The sequence below is a fragment of the Archocentrus centrarchus genome, unplaced genomic scaffold (assembly GCF_007364275.1).
Source record: "Archocentrus centrarchus isolate MPI-CPG fArcCen1 unplaced genomic scaffold, fArcCen1 scaffold_30_ctg1, whole genome shotgun sequence".
NCBI lineage: Eukaryota > Metazoa > Chordata > Actinopteri > Cichliformes > Cichlidae > Archocentrus > Archocentrus centrarchus.
This window is the reverse complement of record NW_022060259.1, coordinates 516333-531030: the sequence shown is the minus strand read 5'-3', so window position 1 is coordinate 531030 and position 14698 is coordinate 516333. Positions and strand designations below refer to the sequence as shown.

The 14698-nt window shown below is 41.0% G+C and overlaps 1 protein-coding gene across 1 annotated transcript in view; it reads right to left on the bottom strand.

Moving 5' to 3' along the window:
* ror2 (receptor tyrosine kinase-like orphan receptor 2) overlaps positions 1-13963 on the bottom strand; it is a 55155-nt gene extending 41192 nt beyond the window's left edge. Inside the window, exon 1 of the mRNA XM_030723890.1 lies at positions 13634-13963. Coding sequence (XP_030579750.1) covers positions 13634-13697 — 64 coding nt within the window. The 5' untranslated portion in view covers positions 13698-13963. The remainder of the gene's footprint in view (positions 1-13633) is intronic.
* Between the last annotated feature and the right edge of the window lie 735 nt (positions 13964-14698).

Below are 14698 nucleotides of genomic sequence, written 5' to 3'. Positions count from 1 at the left end.
CATGTCAGCAAGAGAGTATTATCTAGGCTTCACACACACAACTGTAGAGCTGATAGGAGACAGCTGCAGTGAAATAACATTTCACTTATTCTATATTCTATCACTTGTAAAATAAATCATAACAATGACTACAGGCTGCTGAGTGTGTTTGTTGCATCTTCTGCTGCATATTTTGTATGGCAGCTCTTTGGGACATCAGCTCATTGGCTCATAACACTCTTTTCAAAATGCTTTAATATGAAAACTGGAACACCATTAGTCTGAACTTTGCTGTTTTCTTTCTTTTTGAAACAATTTGCATTGTGTAAATAAAGGGTTTTCTTGGACACTGAATAATCCAGAACCCACTGTGCAGTGGCACACATGTTTGGGACTGTGTTTCTGTTTATTCAATTAAGAAAGAATGAGTGAGAAATCTAAAACCAATACACATAAACTTAAAAAGACTCTCAGAACAGAGTTACACAGGTAGAGAAGTATGCACCATAAAACATAAGAACACATCCCAGGACACTTTAACAGGATAATTACGAACAGACTCAACAACAGTGCCCGTGGCTCCAAATATCTTCTAATCTAAACAGACGTTGGCCAGGCAGATGTTGGAATTCAGCAAGACTGAAAGTATACATAATCTCTTCTTCTGGGTAGCACAGAGCTGACAAATACACATTTCAGTTCCTGCAGCAAAATATTTTTGTGAAAAATGTCCTAAACATTCAAACTACTTCACAAAAGCCATGGACTTTTGTTGACTTTTGACCCCTGAGTTTGTGTTGAAGGGGATGGATCCTCTATTATTAAATAGATTATACAATTTATGTAGCACAGTTTAACAGCTGATCCAGCCAATGTAACCAAAGAGCTGAGAAAACCCCCCAAATGCACAAAGGGAGTATGATCTATATATGTCAGTGGAGCCATACTTGATGCACCACAGTTGGCTAGCAGCTTGAATGTTCTTGTGATTTTTTCACAAGCCCCCCAAATATAATAAGATAAAATTTTGTTCATCACTTCTGTGGCCTGGATATTGAACTGATAGCCATTGGAATACGTTCATATTGCCAAGAAATTATTCTCTGTTATTGTTATTGCTGTTTACGTTCAACCATTGGCCGATGCAGAGGTAGCATGTGACATCATTCACTCCACTGTAGCACACCTGCTAACCCAAGATTCTAGTGCTTTTATGGTTATTACCCATGGCTTTAAAACATGTCACTGGATAGCACATTATAAACTTTTCAACAGTATTCCAGCTGTGCCACTAAAGAAAACAGAGTACTAGACCTGCTGTATCTGAATGCTACTAATGGATACAGTACCACTTTTTTCCCTCCTCAGAAGATCCGACCACAGTCTAATCGAGCTGACACCAAAATATGTTCTTCTTGTTAAATGACGACTTGTTGTTAGGAGGTGGATAGATGAGGCTTTAGAGACACTGCAGGATTGCGTTGAGTCCACAGAGTGGACTGCACTTTGTGAATCACACGGCAAGGACACTACCAGTTTGACTGGTTGCATCACAGAAAATATCAAATTCTGTGAACAAACCCCTTTGCCAGCTCTGACTGAATGTTGCTTTGTGAACAGAAATCCCTGGATAACCAGGGACCTGAAAGAATTCTTTAATTAAAAGAAGAAGCCTTCAGGTCTGGGTGCAGTCAGGAACCGAGGAGGGTGCAGCACGACCTAAGGGTGAAACTGAGGAAATGCAATAGACTCCTACAGGAAGAAGGCTAAATTTCAGATCAGCACAAGGGATGTGTGGAATGGTATGACGAAAATTACTAGGTTTAAGGTGACAAACAGACAACCAGTGGGCAGCCTGGAGAGAGCAAATAAGCTAAACAATTGCTTCAAAATGTCTAACAGGATTAGTTCAGAGCTTTCTGCTGCCTCCTCCAACCCCACACTCTCACTGCACTCCCTGCAGAGTGAACAGGTTGCACTGGAAGACCAACACTAAACCTGTATACAAGAAGAGAATGATCCTTCAACACATGCAGCAAACTGTTGGAGATTTTCTATTTGTCGGTTGTGGAAAGCGCTGTTCTCTGCATGGGCCAAAACATTGGAGCTGGTGTCACCAACAGACTGAAAAAATTCATCAGAGCAGCTGTCTCTGTGGTTTATTTCAAATGAGATACATTTGAAGCTGTGGTGACATCACTGCAAAAGATGTTTTTGTCGAGGCTGGCTGTGTGGCAGGCAGAGTGTGGTCTCGAGAGGCAGTCGTGAATGCTTTAATGCTGAGTTCATTCACTAAACACAGACTACTCCAGGAAGCAGAAAAGGAGCTAAATATCCAAAAACCAACAATCACCAGGAAAACATGGAACAAAGGACTGAATCCAAAACACATGAGACAAGAGACTATCAAAATAAGACAGGAAGAAACTAACAGTGAGACACAGACTCAAACGTCTGAACTTGGCACAAAGACAAAAAGGTAAACAAACACAGAGACAAGCCTGACTTCAGACAGGAGATGGTAAGGACAAAGACAAGACTAAGCCAGACACAGAAACACAAGGGAGAAACATGGATACACCAAGAACAGAAGTAGGTGTGAAACAAAACCCTGAAAATACAGAAGCATAATCAAACAATAATCAAAACTAGGAAAAAACCCTAAACCCTCCAAGATCCAGGAACCATGACAGTTTTTCCATCAAGGACAACACTGACCACCATCTCCACCACTTATTAGACAGTCAGCAGAGGACTTCCAGTAACTGACTGATTTAGCAAGGAGACTACAAGAACAGATACAGGAAATTTGTCATACCTTAAGCAATAACTCTGTACACTGCAACACATCTGTCTGGCACATAATCATCTGTTCTTTCAACAAAGCCTCAGGAACTCTGATTTCTCATCTGCGTGCAAAATGCGCTCTGCTTTTGGAAATTTTCTTCTGCAGCTGTTCCATTCTTTCAGTTGAACTAATCAGTACTGTACTCTTTACACTCCACACATCAACACTAAACATGTACAGAATGCTGCAGCAACACAATGTAGCATTAAGGGATCAAAGAGTTCTACAGTCAAACTATATCAAACTGTTTTTCCTCCTGCAAACGTGTTTTCCTTCTCCTCCGTTCCTCCTAGACACTACAGCAGTACAGCAGAATGTCAACATTATGCCTCCATGATTGCTCATTACAAATAAATCCAGATAGGCCAATTTATGATATCAACACATGTACTCAAAACGGAACCCACAAAGCAGCAGCAGCATAGGATCAATTACATTAAAACAACTAATCTCTAACTTCATGTGAATTGAACTGAACTGAACTGAATTGAATTGAATTGAATTGAATTGCCCAGTCTGTGGGAATGTCTCATATTGCTCTAATTAGTCCAATTTTCAATTCAGTTCAGTTTTATTTATATAGTGACAAATCACAGCAACAGTTACCTCAAGACACTTGATATTGTAAGATAAAGAACCAGTAATAGTAGAAAGAAAATCCCAACAACAGTAGGATAGAAAAACTCCCTTTTAACAGGAAGAAACCTCCAGCAGAACCAGGTTCAGGGACCATTGGACCCACTGTGACCATCTACAGTGGGTACGGAAATTATTCAGACCCCTTTAAATTTTTCACTCTTTGTTTCATTGCAGCCATTTGCTAAAATCAGAAAAGTTCATTTTATTTCTCATTAATGTACACTCAGCACCCCATCTTGACAGAAAAAAAACAGAAATGTAGAAATTTTTGCAACTTTATTAAAAAAGAAAAACTGAAATATCACATGGTCATAAATATTCAGACCCTTTGCTCAGTATTGAGTAGAAGCACCCTTTTAAGCTAGTACAGCCATGAGTCTTCTTGGGAATGATGCAACAAGTTTTTCACACTTGGATTTGGGATCCTCTGCCATTCTTTCTTGCAGATCCTCTCCAGTTCCGTCAGGTTGGATGGTGAACGTTGGTGGACGGCCATTTTCAGGTCTCTCCAGAGATGCTCACTTGGGTTTAGGTCAGGGCTCTGGCTGGGCCAGTCAAGAATGGTCACAGAGTTGTTGTGAAGCCACTCCTTTGTTATTTTAGCTGTGTGCTTAGGGTCATTGTCTTGTTGGAAGGTGAACCTTCGGCCCAGTCTGAGGTCCTGAGCACTCTGGAAGAGGTTTTCTTCCAGGATATCTCTGTACTTGGTCGCATTCATCTTTCCTTCAATTGCAACCAGTGGTCCTGTCCCTGCAGCTGAAAAACACCCCCATAGCATGATGCTGCCACCACCATGTTTCACTGTTGGGATTGTATTGGGCAGGTGATGAGCAGTGCCTGGTTTTCTCAACACATACCGCTTAAAATTAACGCCAAAAAGTTCAATCTTCATCTCACCAGACCAGAGAATCTTGTTTCTCATAGTCTGGGAGTCCTTCATGTGTTTTTTGGCAAACTCTATGCAGACTTTCATATGTCTTGCACTGAGGAGAGGCTTCTGTTGGGCCACTCTGCCATAAAGCCCCGACTGGTGGAGGGCTGCAGTGATAGTTGACTTTATGGAACTTTCTCCCATCTCCCTACTTCATCTTCTGAGCTCAGCCACAGTGATCTTTGGGTTCTTCTTTACCTCTCTCACCAAGGCTCTTCTCCCACGATTGCACAGTTTGGCTGGACGGCCAGGTCTAGGAAGAGTTCTGGTTGTCCCAAACTTCTTCCATTTAAGGATTATGGAGGCCACTGTGCTCTTAGGAACCTTGAGTGCTGCAGAAATTCTTTTGTAACCTTGGCCAGATCTGTGCCTCACCACAATTCTGTCTCTGAGCTCCTTGGGCAGTTCCTTCGATTCGAATGATTCTCATTTGCTCTGACATGCACTGTGAGCTGTGAGGTCTTATATAGACAGGTGTGTGCCTTTCCTAATCAAGTCCAATCAGTTTAATTAAACACAGCTGGACTCCAATGAAGGAGTAGAACCATCTCAAGGAGGATCAGAGGAAATGGACAGCATGTGAGTTAATTATGAGCGTCACAGCAAAGGGTCTGAATACTTATGACCATGTGATATTTCAGTTTTTATTTTTTAATAAATTTGCTAAAATTTCTACATTTCTGTTTTTTCCTGTCAAGGTGCAGTGCTAAGTGTACATTAATGAGAAATAAAATGAACTTTTTTGATTTTAGCAAATGGCTGCAATGAAACAAAGAGTGAAAAAATTTAAAGGGGTCTGAATACTTTCCGTACCCACTGTATAGTCTGTCGCAGGGCATTATCGTTGCATTATCGTCATGATGGTTTGTCCCATTGGAAAAATCCAAAGGGTTTCAAAACACTGTGAAATTATTGGCGTAATTTCACTTGCGCTGTTGCCCATGAACGCCAACACGTTTGAAACACGGCGTCTCAGCGACAACCTGCTCTGAGTTAAAAGATGAAACTGGAAACAGCGCAATGTTCTACAGAAAAAGCTTGTGGTGATATTACAGGGCTCCTTTTTTTTTCCTGATCATGCACAAATCTAATATATTTCTTGACTGATTCACCAACTGCTGTGAGATTAAGGTGAATATTTACTGAGGATGTTTGCAAGATTCGTTATGGTTGTTTCTAGTTTGTTATTTGCTCACACAGCAACTTTTGTTCAATCTTTACACGTTTCTCCTTCACAGGCCTGTTATAATTACAACTGGGGACTCTCTTCAGCTTACCAAGCTTCCAGAAAAGCCTCCTGTGTTAAACTAAAACGCATGTTCCTTTCATATGACCACTGCTCTCCCTGAACTTGAGACACATGTGTCAGTCCCTCATTTCTTAATGTTCACATGAGAAATGAGTTTGTTACTGTAGCTCATTTTACATGAAATGGATCTGCAGTGTTTTCACTGTAAAACAGGAGTGGAAGGGAGGATATTTCAAATCCTAAACTTTACAGCTGGTTTCTTTGTAATACAGATGTTTGGCAAAATCCTTCATGACCAGAGGGCATCAGTCGTAACTGACAAGATAATAATACAGCCCAGCGATGTTTCTGGGGGTCGGTATGTATCGCTGCATCATGAGGCAACTGAAAATCATAAAAAGATTTCTGTAAACTGTTTATAGGACAGCTGAATAAGATCAGTTGGTATCATTTATTTTTCAAGCTTTTCCAGAGTCCAAAATCATTATTTTTAAGTATGAGCAAAGTTTAGTATTTTTTTTATTGATTATCACTTTTTATATGTTTTTACTGTTGTTTGCAGTTCACTTCAGTTTAATTTGATTTCCAGTGTGAGTTTGCTCATTTCAGTTAGGTTTTCGATATTGAAAAAGTGAAATTTGAATACCTACAGTACAGCACCTTCTTTAAAAAAATCTACTCACTAAAGTCATTGCAAGCAACTGATCATAAAAATTAATAAAATTTACTCCTAATACCTCTAATAATCTTTTAAAATGTGGATTTCTCTCCATTTAAAAATCATCTGAAGCATTTGATTTAGTAAAGCAAATAAAATCAACAAATTATATAACAATGGTCCAGTTTTTTAGTAATTTGAATCCGGTGTTATGTTAAATATAATGTAATGTTAAAATTATACCTTTAATGTAACAACAAAATATAGGAATGAAAATCTGTTACAAAATAAAGGAGGGTAAGTGATGCATATGGCTTTAAGATAAACTAAACCTCTCTGAGTCATTTTATTGGCAAAACCAAACTTCTTATCTTCTTCTCTCCATCTTTTCAATGTCTCCTCCTCCCCCCATCATCCTCAGCACTGGCTGTCCCCAGGGCTGTGTGCTGAGCCCTCTTCTGTTCACCCTGCTCACATGACTGCTCAGCAAAACACCCAGGCTGTCATACTGTGAAGTTTGCAGATGACACAGCAGTGGTCGGACACATTGCTGACAATGATGAGTCCAGGATCTGCGGTGGAAGTGGTCCCCAGCTACAGATACTTGGGTGTACACCTAAGTAGCGACCTCACTTGGGACAACAAAACTTCCAGTCTGGTCAGGAAGGCGCATCAGCACCTCTACTTCCTCAGGAAGCTGAGGCATGCTGGCAGCTCAGTCCTCTCCTCATTCTACAGATGTGTGGTGGAGAGCATCCTGGGCTCCTGCATCACTGTGTGGCACGGAAGCTGCTCTGCAGCAGAGAAGAAAGCTCTGCAGAGGGTGGTGAAGGCCGTACAGAGGACTGTTGGAGTCAGCTTCTCCACCACCACAGACCTTTACACCTCCAGATGCAGGAAAAGGGCCACCTGCATCCTGAAGGAATTCACACACCCAGCACGCACACTTTTTGTTCCCCTCCCCTCAGGCAGGAGGCTGAGAAGCATTAAGAGCAGGACCACCAGACTGAGGAACAGCTTCTTCCCTGAAGCTGTGAGACTGTTGGGGGGCTGTGTAGCTGCACTGCTTTCCCTCCATCAATCATTGCATACACTCATGCTGCTGTCAGTCTCACAAGTCACTGCTCTGGCACCACGTGTCACTACCTTTATTCCACATTTTTATTTTTTTATTTTTATATTTATTGTTACTTTTATATTTATTCTTCTTTAATATAGTCTGAAAACTGTTATAGCTATTACAAGGGCAACACTGGGACCTGAGGACAGAATTTAGTTCCACTGCATGTAAATGCAATGCTAATGACAATAAAGAATCCTTGAGTAGCTCCTGACGTAACAAGACACAGGACAACACACCAAAGGCAGAGATATTCTTAAGACAAACGTGTGTACCTGACTAAAGGTAAAAATGTTTATTGGCTGGTGTGAAAGTTTTCAATAGCGTGAAAGCATGACACTACTAAGAAACTGTCTTTGTTCAAACGGAGATCAGGGCTCCCTTTCACAATCTCCCTGTGAAAGAATTCATTGTGTTGCATTCCACTGTATTGGGAATAAATTGGGGTGGCTGTGGCTCAGGAGGTAGAGCAGGTCATCTACTAATCCCTGGCTGCTCCAATCTGCATGCCAAAAGTATTCTTAGGCAAGATACTGAACCCTGAGTTGTTCCTGATGTGCTCATCGGAGAGTGAATGTGTGTGAATGTTAGATAGAAAACACTTAGGCCCCGTTTACACAACGCCGTTTCCACTGGAAACAGTGACGTTTTGATGCATTTCAGGATTCCATTTACACGATAGCGTTTCAGAAACGATCTGCGTTTACAGGGCGACACGTGAAACAATGAAAACGATGTAGTTCCCATGCCAGGCCACAAGTTGGTGTTAGTTTTCTCTTTGTAAAGCTTGTTTACACAAGACGCGCATGCGTGGAGGGACACAGTACGAAGCGTAGCAAATTGTTCATTACTTACAAAACAGCCAATGTGAGAGGTTTTGTGTGGACTGACGATGAGGTTGGATCACTGCTGCACACAACGCTGAATTACAAAACGGTAAAAACACAAGAAAAGCACAAGAAGCACTCGTGAATCCGCGAGTACGGTTTATCAATTTGTGCATGAGCGGAAAACTGTGGCCGTCGCAACCATAGTACGCATGTGCGAGTCAACCGTTTTCAAATCACGCCAGTTTCAAGCGTTTACACGAGAACGCAAGCCAGTGCGTTTCTGAAACGCTCCACTCTGGACCTCGTTTCCAAAACACATCATTTTCACTCCGTTGTCATGTAAACAGAAGGCCGAAACGCATCAAAACGACGCCATTTTCATTTGGAAACGGCGTTGTGTAAACGAGGCCTTAGATGTAGGAAAAAGTGCTTCTCTGAATGTGTGTGTGAATGGGTGTATAAACTTTATATAACTCGTCTTCTTTATACTATAAAGCACTTTGAGTGCTCGAGTAGAAAAGTGCTATATAAGAACCACTTCACTTACCAAAAAAACCTGAAAATGCACCCCATTAACTTGGAAATGGTCGTCATGTTTTTTGAGAAGTAGAAAAATGGTCAGTTACCAAAGGATTACCAAAAGGTCTGGAAGGACATCTGGAATACCCTGCTTAGCCTGCTCACTTCAGATAAGCAAAGGATGTTGTGAATGATGGCATCATCTTGGCGTGTCTGAGTCAGTTTATTTTGTACCTCTTATCCAGCCATTACTTTCCATTTATTTCACTAAATCACTAAATCCTTCAGGTAGGACATGCCCAGAACACCTCACCCAGGAGGTGTCCAGGAGGCATCCTAGTCTGATACCCGAACCACCTCAACTAGCAGCTCTACTCTGGGCCCCTTCAAATGACTGCACCCTATCTCTAAGGGAGAGGCCAGCCACCCTTCACAGAAAGTTCATTTCCGCCACTTGGATCTATGATCTTGTTCTTTCAGTCACTACTCAAAGCTCGTGACCATAGGTGAGGGTAGGGACGTAGATCAATCGGTAAATCAACAGCTTTGCTTTTACTAACCATCTCTCCACCATAATGGACTGATATAGCACCTGCATCACTGCAGCCACAGCTCCAATCCATCAGTCAATTTCCCACTCCCCTCTTCCCTGACTCCTGAACAAGACCCAGAGATACTCTTCCACTTGGGGCAGCAACTTTTCAGCTGAGGACTTGAAGAAGCTGATTCTCATATCTGCAGCTTCACACTCAGCTGCGAACAACTCCAGTGAGAGCTGGAGGCCATTACCTGATGAATCTGAGGTTTGACTAAAGGAGGAACTCTTCTTTCCAGTAGGGCTGTGCAATTAATCGAGTTTTGATTTCGATTTCGGCTCCAAATAATAACAAAAACAGTGCTATCAACAAAAATTGATTATTAAAGATGTCACATTACGCTCTGCAAGTATACTCTTATGTCTAAATTTGATGCAGTAACCTACGACGTTGCCTGATGTTTTTTTTTTTTTGTGTGTTGTTTTGGTTTGGGTTTTTTTGGCATCAACTGACCTACATCTCCCAAAAAATGTAACAACTGATCTGGTCGATGCAGCCTGCAATGATTCTTATGTGGCCCGTTCACCACTGATGATGCCTCCTGTGCACTTCCAACTACTTTTCCCCAGAGTTTTTGAATTTATCAGTGCAAGAATAACAATAATCATCTCAATATAGGGAATAATAATCATAGCATCAATATAAGGACTCACAATTGCCAAAACTATCGGAATGGATGTGAGGGAATGAACAAAGAGGTGGAGGGACAAATGAAACAAATGAAACATGAAACAAAAAAAGGCCCAAGAGGGAAAAAAGTCCTGGCATTTTATTTATTTCTGTCAGCTGCACTGCATGTACACCACGAGGACACGACGGAGATTTGCTGCACAGTGGGACCTGCACCATACGTATTTGCTGTGTTGGCCTGAATAATTCTGATTTAGTCTGAAGCTCAACGTGTGTTCTGTTTGCTCTCGGCTATAATGGGCCAGCCCGACTGGACTCAGGGGCATAGAATTAGGCTGGGACGATGGAGACACGTCCCTGCCAATATCAAATAACATCCTTTATGTCCCTACCAATCACAGGGCATGATTAGCAAGGGAAATGTCTCTAGCGCACCAATGTTAATACCAAGCCTTTGAATACATGTACAGAATCTGCCAGTCTGTTGTGGCAGTCATTAAAATGTGAGCAAATTTAATTGGTCTAAATAACTTGGTCCTAATTCTTCCTAGTAGTATTAGTTGTGATAACTGGCATTACCTTTCTATTTATTTATTTATTATTTGTTTAATTTATGATGTATTTATTTATATTGCAATTTATTTATCTATTTTTATCTTTTATTTATATATTCTGTATTTTATTATCAATTTAGTATTTATTTTTAAGAAACTGTAGAAGTGCACTAGATTTCAATTGTTCTGACTGCTCTCTGAGCAGTCAGAACAATTGAAATCTAGTCAATGACTAATCGTGTTTAAAAAAAAAAACGATTTCAATATTGACTAAAATTACTGTGATTATGATTTTTTTTGCCATAATCAAGCAGCCCTACTTTCCAGCACCCTGGCACAGACCTTTCCGGGAAGGCTGAGGAGTGTGATTGCCCTATAGTTGTAGCGCACCCTCCGGCCCCCCTTCTTAAAGATGAAAGCCACCACCCCAGTCTGCTAATCCAGAGGCACCGCCCAGCTCTCCAGACGATGTTGCAGAGGCGTGCCGAGCAAGACAGTCCTACGATGTCCTGAGCCTTCAGGAACTCGGGGCGAATCTCATCCACCCCAGGGGCCTTGCCTCCAAGTAGTTGTTTAGACCTTGCCCCCAGTAATGGGCGAGTCGTCCCCCTCGTCCCCAGGCTCTGCTTCTTCTACAGAAGTTGTATCAGTGGGATGATGGATAATGGAGATGAAAATGGCATGTCTTTCCCCTATATATATTCATACATGCACACAGTCACACACACACTAGTTTCCCCTCTCTCCCCTTGATGCTAACTCATCTGTTCTTCTTACTCCTGCTTCTTATTCAGTTCTCATGATTTACATGCTTGCTTCATGTTAATCTGATTTTTATTTTTGGTATATTTATTTTTATGTGTATCTATGTGTCGTGGACCTGTTTCTATTGGGGCCTCTCGGCCAGGCCGTGTTTGTAAATGAGAACTGGTTGTCAAAAACATTTTACTTGGTAAAATAAATAAATAAATAAAAATAAAAGATTAGAGCTGGTTTGTCTGTTAATGGCTTTCCTGTATTTAACAAGTGAATAAAAATGGGACACTAGCTCATGGCTCACGGCTTATGAAAATCAGAAATCCTGCTGCTGAAATTATTAGAATATTTCATTTTGAGTAAATTGCCATTCAAACATTATAAACAGTCTTGTTCAGTGCACATAATCACAATTATATGGAAGACTGCAGATCTGACAGTTGTCCAAACAATCATCCTCCACAGCTGCACAGCTGTTTGCAGAGTGCTGTATCAAAGCACGCTGATGGAAAGTTGACTGGAGGGGAAAAGTGTGGTAGGAAAAGGTGCGCAAACAACCGGGATGAGAGGACTGAAGATTGAGAGGAGTATTGTCAAGAAAAGTTGATCCAAAAACTTTGGAGAGCATCACAAGGAGTGGACTAAGGCTGGTGTCAGTGCATCAGGAGCCACCAAATCCAGATGTTTTCAGGAAAGGGGCTAGAGCATTCCCATTCCTAAAACTACTCCTGAACCAGAGACAGTGTCAGAAGAATCTTATGTGGCTAATGACAAAAGAAGTGGACTGTTGCTTAGTGGTCCAAAGTCTTTTCAGATGAAAGTAAATGTTACATGTTATTTGGAAATCAAGATCAAGAAGAGGGAAGAGGCACAGAATCTGTCGGCCAGGAGAGTTGAGAGCACTTCATTTTCCAGCAGGAGCCAAATCATTTCTGTATTGTAAATCCTTTTTAAACTGATCTTAGAAAATATTCAAATAATTTGAGATACTTTATTTCTCAAAATGAAAATAAAAAGGCTTGAAATATTTAACTTGGTGTGTAATGATGTAGAATATATGAAAGTTTTTCTTTTTAAATTAAATTAAGAAAAAAAATTACTTTTTATATTTTTTTAATCTGTGCAATATCACATGCATTGTTCTTGAAATTCCTGTAAAAGTATCAGAAAATAAATCTTAGTATTGTTAAAGTGGGGATCCAACATATTGTCTTGCCCCATATTTTGGAACTTTAAAGTCCTGTTAAAACAGGAATGCATGAGTCAAAGGTGGTGCATATTCACTTATGTATGAATTAAGAAAAACTGCCACAAAAGAAAAATAGCTGTATTTTTACTTATCCTGCAAAAACCTCAAGGTGCTCATCGTTTTCTTTTTTAAAGCACAGACCCATGCGCAGCTTCTTCAGTCCCAGTGACCACAGTTAAAAGAAATGCTGCGGCAGAAAGGAGGAGGAGAATGTGCTAATCATTTAGCTCTCTGCGCCCCACCCCCACGCTCTTTTCACTTTAGACCAAATGGTAAGTTCTCAGAGACGAAGCTGAAAACAGGAAATCTGCAGAGCTCTCGCTTCCCGCAGGGGGAGTAAATGAATTAGCATGACTGACAAAGACGCGAGATCACCTCGCTATGCGTGCAATTAACATGACAACTACACAGTGGTCCTTTGAGTCTGAGTCAGACACCTTTTTCATGAATACTAGGCGCTGCAAGGAGCACACGTCAACAAGCTGAAAGAGGACAAAGAGTGCTTAAGTGGTCACAGATACTTCTAGGAGCCCCCCCGCACACACACACACACACACGCACGCACGCACGTACGCACACACAACCCCCTTAAAGCCATCAAACGTGCGAATGATTCAACAAATATAGCAAATATAATAATACACTTAACTTGAAATTTTAAGCAACTCAATGGACAAAGTATGAAACGATTAAAGGACACCGAATGAATAAAGAGATTAAAAGGGAATGGCTCGTCGGTGTGTGCAAAGCAGGATATTTAAGCAGCAGTAAGGGATGCTTGCTCTCTTTGAAAAGAATCTTTAAACAAGGGAAACCCCATCTCTAAACAACTTCTACACTTGGACTACAAATCCTCCATCTATTTTCTAAGACCATCTCCTCGCAGGAGGAAAACATGGGAATAACACAAACTCACTTTCAAGACAGACAACTAATGTGAAATGTGCAAATCTACAGTATACTATATATATAGAGTCTGTAAAACAACTCTGTACTTATTGGCTACTCTTTATGTTGTTCAGCCCATCACTTCTCACGTTAACCCAAATTCTTTTGGAGTCTGAAAGAAACTCACCGTCACATCCCAGATTGAGAGACAACACAAAAATCCAGGGCAAAGTCTTCAGGAAGGTGAGCATGGCGTACGTTTTCACTAACCAGCGTTCAGCAAGTCCGAGAACTATATGATCGAACTGTTTGAGCCGAAGTCCTTCTTTTTGGTCTTCTTGTTTTCTGTCCGCAGCAGTGGCCGGAGAGAAAGCGCACTTTCCAGGTCAGACACGAAGGTGTGGGACAGATGCAGGATCAGAGAGGGAACCAGGCGCGCGTTCATCCCGTTTGCAGTCCACTAAAGAGAGACGAGAGCCGAGTGGCTGCTTCTGAGCTCTAGGTCCTGCATTGGCCTCTGTCCTGGCGCAGAAAAGAGCTGAAGGCAGACGCCTGCAAGCACTCACGCGTACATATGGCAAACCCCCCTTTTGGTAGAGGGCCCCATCTAGAGACAGAACCCAGGAATCCTAACAACCAGACTACCAGGACTACAAACCGCATCCTCAATAACCTGATCAAACTGGGCCTAGTCCAAGGACCAAGATTATTATTATTATTCCGACACTAGAAATCAGGCATATAGTAGTAATAGTTTAATACTAGTTTAATAATTCAGTGGACATTTAATGTCAGACAGTGTAACGCATCTTAAATATTGTAATATATATCCCTATTATATGTTTTAAAGCACACTAATAGAAGGTGAAGTGCAACAAAAGTCCTCAGGCAAAAAGTGATCATCTTACAAAAAAATGACTGACGGTAATTAAACTGTTGTAAATCAGCTGCTGAATTTTAATCTGTCGAACATCTGATCAGGAATAATATCAAGGAATTTTTGAGGCAGAAAGAACATTTTGGTCACAAGGTAAAAGTTCCAATCAGTTTTTGGCAAAGTGACTTTTAATAGTTCTATAAAGATCTTTTATGTGACGAAAAGGATTGGTTCATACGGAGTTGGTACAATAAGCTCATAAGGATGCCTGCAAACGAGCTTCTTTTTTTTCTTCAATTTCATATATAACCCTTCCTGAATCCTGTTAACAGCCTATTTACAAATATAAACAAAGATTCATTTCTTCTCTTTGGC